The 12,404-nt window shown below is 38.7% G+C and overlaps 1 protein-coding gene across 5 annotated transcripts in view; it reads right to left on the bottom strand.

The window, feature by feature from the left end:
* The window catches only part of sptbn2 (spectrin, beta, non-erythrocytic 2), a 46,983-nt gene that overhangs the window by 26,677 nt on the left and 7,902 nt on the right, over window positions 1–12,404 (bottom strand). For 3 of the 5 annotated variants that reach the window (XM_005735488.2, XM_005735489.2, XM_013911460.1), the window contains exon 2: window positions 5,864–6,051. In XM_005735488.2, the coding sequence (XP_005735545.1) occupies window positions 5,864–6,020 (157 nt within the window). In that variant the 5' untranslated portion in view covers window positions 6,021–6,051. Of the gene's footprint in view, window positions 1–1,197; window positions 1,871–5,863; window positions 6,052–12,404 lie in introns of those variants that run through there. The other 2 variants (XM_005735490.1, XM_013911461.1) reach the window with 2 other exon arrangements.

The following is a 12,404-nucleotide window of genomic DNA, read 5'->3' as shown; positions in this document are numbered from 1 at the left end:
CCTGTGAGTTACAGGCTGAAGTTGAAGAAAAACATGCTGGAATGTACCCCTAGCTTACCGGTGATTGTGGGTGCAAGATCAGTTTAAGAAAATGCAGCAACGTTTATATATTCTTAAGGAAAGTGATACCATTTGTTATGTGGCTCTTATCTCCAGTAAAAACTAGTGGTGTTTTGAGTTAAGATGTAAACATTACTTCACAGATAAGAAATAAATCTTCTTTCAACAGAAACCGTGTCTATTTCCGCGATAATCTTGCGATAATGTAGATATTGGCCAACATGTTGGTGTGCAACAAGAATGTCAAACCTGCAAAGAAAGTAGAAAGTAGACCTGCCCTTCAAGTAAACTTGAAGGCAGTTCTCCATCCCAGATGGCAACCAGGAATAGACTGATCTTCATGCACACAAATGGCAGGCCAGTGTCCCTCACACTACACACTTTCAAATACTGTAAACCTCCACACTTTAAAAACTGTTTTCAGGTAACCATGTTTACTGCTATTTAGCACAAGCTTTTACATACATTAGTTAAGAAAGTAATTGGATTAGTGTAGTTAAGAGATTAATTTTAAGGGAACCCTGTAAGTTTCAGCCTAAGATTCTTTTCCCATGGCCTCTGATTTCTATAAGCTAGATCTCATAGACTTGGCAGGCTTCAGTGAGTAACAGAGCTGTGTATTGTAATAAGATAAGAACGGACAGGTGGCACAGTGATCAGGTGCCAGACTGACTGCCTGCTTTAGATATGAGCCGAGAGCCTACTGTATCTCTTCCTCATTTCTCTCCTAGCTCAGAAAAGGTTCATAAGTAAGAAGAATTATTTCAACCTCATGCTGATAATTACCTCATCCAGGGGAAAAAATAAAGTCTTTTGCGGCCTTAGTTACAACTCGAAGCACCTGCACCCACAACTACTGCATGCCAAGTAGTAGATTTCTACTCAATATTTCCTGTTTCAACAAACAACAGAATACGTGTTCGCTGCTGGCTCTACAACTGCTTTATCAACATTAGTAACATTAAAAACGGTTTTCATAAGCAGCACAGAGTTATACGGCAGAGTTATCAAGGTTATCAAGTTATCAAGGTATCAGCTCAGTTAAAAAAAATGTTTAAAAATTAAAAAAATAACAACATCATAGAAACGTGTGGTAATTAAAAAGGATCTTCCCTTTCAATGAGATCTAACTCTTACCTTGCAACTGTTTAAATCTTCCTTCGAGGATGTTAGAGTATTGCACCTGATTAACAAAAGCTGCTGGGGACAAGCAGGAATCTCTTTCCCTGTGGTCCCACTCCATGTTTTTTTTTCGTCCTCAAGCCGTCTTTGTAAAATATTCCTCTCAGGCACAGAATGAATGGGTATTCTCCCACATAGCACAACAGAAGCAAACTTTGCGACTTTTAAAAGAAAAACAAACCAAGATCAAATCCTTTAAAAGGTTATCCAAAAGATACTTTTAGTGTACCACAAAAGCCTTGGTATATCCTCCTCTTTTATTCCCACAACACAAGCTGAGAAATGTTGCCGCCTTTTCTTCTCTTCATCCACCGTAAGGTCCACCTTGTCCAATGACACGCAGAGTGAGTGCAACGGTGGGGGATTTTTTCAAAGAATCATTTAACCAAAACTGAGGAGCAAAAAGTTCTCTTGTTTCATTCATTTCACCACCCCTCTGGCCTCTGAGCAAAGTTACACTCCCTTGTGGTTCTAGTGAGAGAACAAAAAAAACCTGGGTATTCCTTCCCTTCAACCTCTGTGCATTTGCTGGAGCAGAACACAGGAGCTGCAGGCAAGCTAACCGGCCATAGTCGGATAGCTGTGTAAACAAAGCCTGCTGGGCTCTCTAAAAATTGTGCCATTTGCATAAGGTGTGTTTGAAGGAGGAGCACATAGATAGAACATGGTGGAAGCGAGGGAGGAGGTGTGAAGGCGGACTAAACCATTAAAGTCCTCTGCTCAGTGTAGCCCTAGGTGGATTATCTAACTCCACCTTAATTCCAGAGAGCACCGGGGTGTGGCTTGCCTGAAAGGTGCGTCACAAAAGTCCTCATCATTTTACATGATCGTATGTTATTTTGTAAGACAACGTTTAATCTTTCCTTTACTGTATGTGGGGGCTGCGTTATGAGAAGGGCGTTAAGACAGGAAGGAAGCTGCTGAGAAAGTCTCAGAAAGGCAGCAAGTGTTTCCTGCCATAACAAGATTCAAAATCTGTCAACTTGCTTTACTTACTTCATGAGGCAGAGGGGGTGGAAGTGAGTTGTTAACTCTTAAAAACTAAATGGTTTAAGCAGATCTGACTTCTTACTAGTTTGGAACCAAGTACTAAAATGATTCCTGGCAGCTCTTCAAGAAAATCATTAAATTAATTTCATTATAATCAATTTAGGCGTTTTCAAGCAGGCAAGAACTGATTCTCACCATTGTATAGTTGCTGAATACATACTTTCCATTATTTCCATTAAAGAGTTTAATCTGTGTAATACAGAGTAAGGTCACAGTTAACAAGGAGTATACATTAACAGGAGATTATAAATATAAATTCTTAACAGTAAATAACATTGAATGGAAATTTCACCTTTAAAATGTAATGTATATTTAATAAACGCCAGCTCAAAAATAACACAAAACTATAAACACAGTGAGGACAAAGGTCATATTCTTTCAGGCTCTTTTAGTCTGGTCAGGGGGGATCATCGTGGTCTGGTCTGTGTTTGTCCTGATGAGCTGGCAGCATCTGGATTGTTCTCATTAGAGGACCAAATGCCCCAGGCTTTCTGTAACTGGGTGTTTATGGAGGGGGGACTGGACTAATGAGATCCAAAGAGGACACACTTCCTCTTGAGGAACAGCGACTATGCTACAATCAAATGTAGTGAGAAAAATAGTGCACCAAAGCTATCCCACTTAAAATCCCATTGGACATATTTTAAACATCGCAATCACATCAAAAATAAAAACCAGATAAATGTGAGCATTACCTCGCTATGCAACCCACGAATGAACAAATTAAGAAACAAGATTAGAGTTACTTTTGTGAAACATGAAAACTGTCTAAATGACATCTGGGAGAAATTCCACACTCAACAAACTACAGGCAGTGACAATGAATAATGAGCTTGTGTGGTTAATTAGCCTGATAAGACAGAAAAACCAGAAGCTGCTGGGGGAGTAAGCACTAAAAAAGGGGAAAGAGTAGACATCTCTTGCTAAACATGTATATTTTATCTGTCTCACAGCACAACCCCAGCTGAGCACCCATGGGAGGACGGAAGAATGAAGTGTACTCTAAACTTTGATCTGAAGGGGAATTCCCCTAAAGAGAGTAGGGTGAACTACTCATATGAGTCCATAAATGTGGCGAAATTTACACAAGCCAAATACAAACACACGTGTCTGTTTTATGTTTCAGTTGATTATTAAAAATATCCTATTAAAAGGCCTACTTTAAATACAGTTCAGGTTTGTTGTGTCTATGATAATTATGCAGATCTATTACAAAACTGAACACAAAGCACACAGATATTGAGAAATCACTCAAATAATTTTCAAAGGCCATGTGTTGTAGCTGTGGACGTGCTCTCAAGTGAACACGCCTAACTGTTTGCGTTTGAAGCAAGCCGTTGGTTTCAAAAAATGCAAATTTGCACAGCTTGCCTTGCTGCCCACACGGTACAGTACAGTCGATAAGTGGTTATCTGTAAACGAAAATGATCTTAAAACAAGAGAAGCTCTCCACTGTAAGAGGTACGCACTGCTAATCATGTTACATAGAGACAGGCACAAAACGTTTGACAGAAATTGAGAGGAAGACGTGAAAAGAAAAAGCACCTTAGAGACTGCACAAAGTCTTGACATTTGGGGAGAAGTCATAAACGGTGGGCCCAAGCTAAGCCTGGGGGGAATAGCTGCTAGAGCATGTCAAAGAATGTGCACATCAAGTCCACACTTGTAAAACTTAGACAGTATTTAAAGACATTCACATAGAAGCGCACACATACACACACAAGTTCTTGTTTGATCACAAGTGCAAACAGTATTACAGCATACTGCTATATAATAAAAAGTTACCTGACAGGACATGACTGTTTATAAAGTGCAATTTCTATATAACGGCAGCTCCTAAAGGAAATGAACTGTGGTGCACTCCTCCCCAGTAAAATGAGGTGTATATCTGAGAAACACATCGACTACAATAGTGCTCAAGATCATTATAGCGTGTGGTTTCGATGTGTGCGTGTGCGTGTTTGTGCATGTATATATGTGTGTTGGCGACTGCCTGTTGCTCCCCTCTGCTGGGTTCATTATGACACTGCATCTTGTTTTTAACAATAGAGGTTTTAATAGAGGTGAAGCCAGGCCAGGCCAGTTAAATAAACACACACAAACACACCTCCAGCAGATCTGATAAAACAGCCAATAATGTGTCACCTTATTTGACGCTTCCAACAATGGCAGACTGGCCTGTGTTTGCACAGCTTTGAGGCTTTGGAGTAAGCTACTGAATAAAACTGTCATCAAAATTATTATTATTATTGCACTCTTAAAAAGGATAGCATCTTAATTCATTTTAGTAAGATCACTAATCAGACATAACATGAGTTTAGATGCAGAAGCACTGGTGTGAAAAGAACCTGCACAGAAACAGATCAACCTAGCCACATTTCTCTTTGCTCAACAGACTATACAGCTTCCTCGTTTTGTCCTCCTTTTGGAAGTATTTCTGTCTTGCCCTATAAAGACAGAACTGAGCCTTTGGGGACAAAAAATAATGAAACCTGTTCCCCAGTCTACAGAGATTTCTGCAGTGTTAGTATCAGGACTGATCTCAAGTGAATATTGCTAAAACTCTTGTTGGATATTAAAACGCATGCTTTACAAAACAGTTACAACATTGGGGTAAGTGCAAAACGATCTTTCTCATAACATATTGGGAATAAAATAGTTTTCTTAAACTCAACTTAAAAAGCTCAAGACTTCACTGTCACAGGTTTTCTATTCTCACCTTCTCACCAATTGTTTTACAAGTTACATTTGGCATTGCTTTTAGCCATAATACTCCTCGGAGTAAATGTCTTATTTTCCTCAATGAACCTTCTTTCCTCTCCCGACTACTTCACCAAAGAAACTGGTAGGATAAAAAACTCTGTCATGTCAGAACATTGTGAGGGCAAAAAGGAAGCGCAGAAATATCCCATAATAGGTCTGTTTGCAGACCTATTATGGATAGATTTAAACTGCCTGCTAACCAAATCTTGGAATACAAGAGCATCAGCATGTGTGCAGACACTTGATCTATAAAAGTCTTGGTAAAATTCGAAAGATTTTCTAAAAGCTAATAAAAAATTTTCCCAATCATGTATGTAATGTATGTATGGAATGTCACCATCTTTAAATAAAGACTTGTCATATGGTAGCATTTCGGTATTTGAGACCAAACGTCATTATTGAGTTGTATCTTTTGTTTACTTTTTTATGTCATTTCTTTGTACTTTTTTAATCGTCACACAATTTACATCATACTGTAAAGCTCAGCACACTTTAATGGATCCATCAGTGCAATTTTAAAACAATCCATTCAACAACAACCTTAGCTACTCAAGCCTTCAAAATTAGTAGAATTTAATTCAAGTCTCTCCTGGGCAATTTTTATCCCTGGATACCTGGCATGCACTGGTATACTTAATAAATTGTACTTACAATTTAGCCTTTAGTGTTACAGTATCCGGCCTCTAAACAGACATGTGACACTCTTGTTTTCAATTGTGACAAAATGTTTTAAACAGAAAGAAATGCACGTACATGGGTGCACGTTGACAAGCAACACTGGAAGAACGTACACTGATGTGTAGCATACCTGCGAGGGCCTTAATACGAGACCGTTCAAAGAGACGTGCCGAACTGTTCTCATTGTCCCAGTCAGTCTCTGCTGCCAGGTCCCAGCGATTGTTGATGTCATTGTACTGCTGCTGGATCTCCAAGCTGTCGAAGTCTGTTGGTGAGATTGTGCTCATGTTGTCCAGGCTGGCGAAAAACGCATTCAACCTACAGTTCGGACACAGAAACACAGACAGTCAGTGCATGGACAGCAGGGAGAGGTCATTGCATAACACAAGAAGCTTCACAACACTAACCCTTGAAATATTTGAAAGACAAAGTTTGAAAATTAAACTTCAGAAACAAATGGTCCACTTCTATTTTCCATATAAAACAAAAAAGAAAAAAGAAAAGACTATGCACGTCAACCACACACTGAGCACACAAAGCCTGCCAGCTGCACTCTAGTTTTATATGCTCAAATGTAAGTCATATGCAAATGCAAGCTTGGACGGTGCAACTGCCAGTGTGTAACAGACTTTGAGATAAGTTTAGCAACTGTCATGAAGTCATTATGCTAGTCGATTAAAAATGAGAGCTCCTGTAACTCCAGTAATGTCATTGTATGCTGAGTCATAACGGCACAGCATTGTCAACCTACTTAGGTTTCAACTTTTGCTTGAGCAAAACACGAGTATATAACTATAACCTAGCAACCAAAAAAGACGAACACATATGGCAGTATAAATACACTTACACAGTGTCATACTGCATTAAACCAGGGTTGTAATGACATAAAAGCTGCACATAAAAAAGCACTCTCTCATCGCATGGCTTCACTTCTAAAATTAAATAAAGGTAAATAAAAAACTGCTTATCTGCTAAAATGTCAATACGTATTGTATCGTTGCAGCAAAACTAAAATTGATTGTTTTTACAAGATACTTTAATGGAAAAGGGTTTATACCAGAAATCTACTCCCCTGCTTTTGTAGTCTTTTTATGCCATTATTGCATCTTTTGTAAAGAAACTGCACTGAACTAAAAAATCTTTCCTTATGTCAATATGATAACAGTTCAATTATTATATATTTACTGAATTTCCCAGAGGAACTGACTCAAGGAATTAATAAAGTTCTGTCTATATATTTATTTACCCATTATTGTAGATAAATAAGAAAGGTTAGTTAAATGGCACCTGTTAAAAGAAAGTCAGTCCGTTAACAGGTGTGGAGTCTTGGAACTGAAAGACATTTTGTTAACATTTCACAACATAATTATGAGATGTGTGTCATTCATGCATTCCTGTGCAAGTGCTGGCAGATTATATCACACAAACAGTAAGGGGCCTCATCAAAACATTGCTCTACATCGCCACAGCTCGCCAAGTGGTCTAAAACCTCCTCAGAATAAATTAGTCACCTCGGTCCTTGAATCACTGCTAAGAACGCAATATCTTCCCATCCTGCTGTTTGTACGAATTCAGCATCTAGTTATAAAAAAAACAAGGCTTCCTAATACGGCAACAATCAATACTTCAAACAGAATGAGGTCAATCCCACCCTCTTTCTCCAGCTGGCTAGCTCTCAGAGTTTGATCGAGAAGCAGAAGCATCTTGTCTTTTCTATTCAATTGAATCCTGAGTGTGAGACAATTATTCTGCACAACTACAGCACAAGAACTGCTGTACAGGCATGGTGACTCACACCTTAACCATTTGACATGGTAAAAATTCTATATGTAAAGGCTTAACTGTATATACAGCACTAACCATACGCAGCTTGTCTTTAGTGTTATGCACAAATACACACAATGGGGGACCTACATTAAGATTAAGCCCCCTGCAATAGAGATCCATTAGCTAACTGAAGCCATTTGCTTAAGAGCATTGAACAGATTAATAGACAAGGTTGAGTAGTCAGCTTGTTAATACCTGTGAGTTTAGCTTTAGTTGTGTCTACCAGCTGTGGCTAACCTAATCAGAGCCATTAGATGAGGAGCAGTGATGGGAAGAAATGACAGATTTTTACAAAAATAATAGTGCTGTTAAAAGTAAGTAATTAAAGGCTAAGCATGACTGAGAACTGCTGAGCCCTGTCCTTTTGTTCAAGGTTTAATTTATTCATTAAAGGATGCAAACTGCCCTTTCCAAATATGGACATAAATACTGTCCATCAGATTTATGTTTTAGTTTGGTCATTATTAGACCACATTACACACAATTAGTATGCAAATTCAATTTCTGAGTCACCCAGATATGACTTAAAAAACCTGATAGCAGCCAATGGAATAGATTTATCTGGTTAAATGTAAAGCTGCTGTTAATATATCTGGGAGAACTATTCTTGGACTTGTCATGCTTTGCCAAGTTGATGTATCCTCTAAATCACACTGGAAATCAATAACAGACAGCTACCAGATGGGCCCAATCTGAGTGTACACAAGAAATACAGGGCCAGATTGCATCTATACATGTTCCTTCCATCACTGATTCTAGAAAACACACAACAGGCAGGCTATAACATCCCAGAGCAAAGTATAATAAAGGGAAAAAGTGCACATTTTAAAAGCCTAGCATGAACTCTAAAAGGAATCAGAACTGAACCTTTGTATCTTAAAATTTTAAAGAGTGTTCACTCCGTAAATATCTGTGGCTACACCGTAGCAACCTACTGTGTGACAGAGCAAAAGTATAAGGCTTCAGTCAGTTTTGTATTTTCTTTACAAATATATTTTTCCTGAGCAAATTGTACATTTACCAGTTTTTAGTATAGGTTAAGACAGAAAAGAAGAGAATAGATGCTGGTGTTGCACTTTCTGGTGCACCGTTGTCAGTACTGGGATATTGCTAATTATGATTTTTATCTTCGTTTTTAGATAATTTTCAAGTCATGCACAGCCATTTCTGTTGTGCAGCAGCTGCGTACTTTAACATAAATTTGATTTTGTAAAATATAAATAGAAAAACAAAACAAAACAAAAACAAATGCTTGGAAAATCCTATTAGTGGTTGATTAAGAAAGTGGATGGGAATAGAAACTAAATGCATGGATTAGAGAAGCAGGAAATACAACGCCTTGGAACTGCTCCTTGACTTGTCACCTATCTGGCGCCCTAGGAGTGACTTGCCTTTTCTCTACAACTCACTGTATGCATAAGTAGTCAGGTATATCACTGAGTCTTCAGTTGAAGATTGGAGAGATGTTAAAATATTTGTACTATGACACAGTGGTTTCAAAAACATCCAAACACTGCTCTCCTCCTTTTCAATTCATGCTTTCTTCTTTACTCTGGCATATTATAGGACTAATAATAATAATAATAACTAATAATAATAATAATAAGTAATAATAATAATAATAATAGAAAAACAAGGACACTACTACACTATGTGACTGGTATGGTATCACTCTAGCGTTACTGATAAGTAGCTACATTTAAGATTTCTACATAGCCCAAATTATAAAAATGCCACAGCATGGAAGCAGGAGTCACACAGAAGACAGACTATCCAGGACAGGCCTGGCAGTAATATAGTCCAAGGCAATCTGTTTGGGGGATTGGCAGGAGCTGGAGAGGGGCAGGACCAGTGAGGTCACAAGAGTCTGGCAGCGATAACAAAGCGCCAATCCTCCCCTTGTTGTGAGTATGAAGAGGCTTGGCTCAGTGTCTGGACTAATCGCTCCTCAATGGATCAGACTAACAATCCCCTGACCTACTATGATACAGCCTACTGTACTCATCCTCCCACACACACATACGCACAACACTGGGTGACATAAAAACTGCACATACAAGCTGACCTGACCTATTACAGCACACCACCCCCAACAACCCTTCTACATACAGTATACACATGATGCTTTTGAAAGTGACACTTACAAATCCACCCACACAGCATGCAACCATATAAGCACTCGGCACACAAAATAGATTGGTCCAACACCAACAATTATGCCAGCCTGAGTGATGTGCAGCCACCTCCCCCAGTCCAGACAGAAACAAAATCAGATAAAGAAATTAACCCATAAAAATTCAACTTGGAAAAAATGCCATGCAGGAGCCTTCAACCTGATTTTTTCCCCCTAAAAAAGCCTATTTTCCAAACCTTCAGACATAAGATTTAAGCCCCAAAGCTACTTAAAAATAAATAAATAAAAACACAGCCTGGCAGACAGATGTGGCACAAAAAGGTCACATAAAAGAGTTTCTATGAAAGAAAATCCCCCCAAGGTCTAATCCACAAATACAAAACAAAGACAAACATTTGTGTATGAAATATTTAGAACCTGTCATAGCCTTTATATCTTAACATGCTTTTGAAAAATTATTACTGTAATTAAAGCAAAACAATATACAAATGAAAGGCACATGACACAGATACATAGTGCTTCTGTACAATGGGAAAAAGATTAAAGTAGGGCATAAAGAAATGCCTCGTGGCTAAATCGAGCTCTATACTGGGCAGACACACATCAGGCTATTACTCACAACAGAACGACACTGGTTAAGAAAGGAAGGCAGAGCTAGCAGTATGATAGGCAGCGCCACCACCTCTGCCTATTTTTTCTTCTGTGTCACCCCACCTCCCCTCCCAGAGCTGCCTCCCTTTGCCCAGCTGGGCTGTTTGTCACTGCACCCGTTAATCAGGGAGAGAGGAAAGAGAAATAGAGCCTGCAATCAGTCACCCTCAGGGAATTAGGCTTGTGCACATTAACCAGCCAAACTGCTACCTTGCACCAGGGGAATAGGGTAGACGGTCTCACACACACACACACACACACACTCCTTATAATGGCAGACAAAGGGGCGATACAACTCATAACAAAACCATGTTAAAACACAGTCATTCAAAACACACAAACATAAGATTTTTAACATTTTACCAATTTCATTGTAAAAATCTTTAAGTGAAGGAAAAAAAACTAAAATTAAAGAAAATGTTTTGCTGGCATTCTTTATGAGTATACCGAAGCCATGAGCTTTGCATTAATGAATATTAATCTATTCAAGTGAATGTGGCACCTCTGTTTTGCCCCAAATCAAGCTGCCTGTGATACTTAGTTGAGCCTGCAGGGTGTAGAGGCAGATCCCAAAAAGCAGAGGACAAAGCGTGCCCTGCCAAAGTGGCCCCACACAATGGAGAGTCAGCAGAGGGATGAGGCCAGCCGTTCAAGCCTTTCCTGTTTGCAGACATGAGGCAGCCAGAGGCACATATGCATCAGAGGCCCTTCCACGGCCTGCTGATCCTGGCCTGAATGCCCTGCTGAATAGGACAGCAGAGATCCTTTGTTGACCTGTAGCATCACATTTATCAAACACTCACGCAGCCAGCATGCCCTTCACATATCGACATAGATATCAGCCTAACTCCAGATAATATTTTGTTTTGATGTCATTTTATTCTACATCCGTATTATCTTTTCATTTTCACAAATGACACACTAAATTAATTTTAACAAGCAATCATATTAACAGTCAAACTAATTTATTAATCAATGCAACATGGCAAATACAGAAATTGTTTTCCAGAGCTGAATTACTATTCACTGCAAGAAGTCACATTTCCCTGTAGTCTTGGAAAATGTCATCAAACTCAGTGACGGTTTACAACTTTCTTATTAGTCTGAAAACACAGAAGCGCTACTATATACTTTAGGTACTTAATGGACAAAAACATAATGATCTAGTTTATAAACAATGTCAATCCTCCACGTGACCTCTATATTATTGAAATCTGTATTATCTGACAGAAAACATGGATGCCTATGACCTACATCTTCTTCAGTGATTTGTCACATTTACAACAAAAAAAGAATAATTAATAGTCCCATTGGTATCATTAATGTTCAGTACAGAGAGATGCTGCTATACAGGCAAGTTAAGGCCCAGTGAGAATACTGGCCCATCCACAATATGGCTTATTAAGACTAATACTAAAAATAGGCAAATGCTATAGTGTTTGTGCTCCCCTCTTGCTGCTGCAGCTGAATGAGTCCTGGGCTTAGCCTTCATTTCTGAATACATTTGGCTGGGAGTTACAATAGCATCAATCTCCCAAGCTGCCAGAAATCCAAATTAAAAACATCCGTGAATTAATTATTCATGCCATTTTAAAACACACAAGAACAAATGCAGGCACGAGCTCGGGCATCACGCCTGCATGTGCTAATTCACAGTGCTTCGGATTCATACAAGATCATTCATATCAGTGAAAATAGCTTCAGCCAATCAGAAAGCTTTACTACTTTATGGACAACTGGCCAATACAAAAATACCTGGAACCAACAAGACTACCCAATATATGAATAATGTGGCTGAATGTGAGCTATAATGACAAAATAAAAAACAAAGCCTTGCTCTCAAACATTTCAGTTACCATTAAAAATCCTAATGCGCCAATATAAAAACACACCAGGATTTTCTTTTAAGATTTCTACCAGTGGTGTGTAATATTTTTGTACCACTTTACTTTTTAGTTTCTAAACCATCTGAAATGTAACGTTTTATTTAGCAACATCCTCTCTCTGTAGGAGTTTGATAATTGTTACCCCGTGATTAACAACAACCTCATGAAATATG

This window comes from Pundamilia nyererei, unplaced genomic scaffold (assembly GCF_000239375.1).
Source record: "Pundamilia nyererei isolate P.nyererei 1_Seehausen unplaced genomic scaffold, PunNye1.0 scaffold00064, whole genome shotgun sequence".
In the NCBI taxonomy this organism is placed as follows: domain Eukaryota; kingdom Metazoa; phylum Chordata; class Actinopteri; order Cichliformes; family Cichlidae; genus Pundamilia; species Pundamilia nyererei.
The sequence above is the reverse complement of the archived record's forward strand: the minus strand, read 5'-3'. Positions and strand labels throughout refer to the sequence as shown.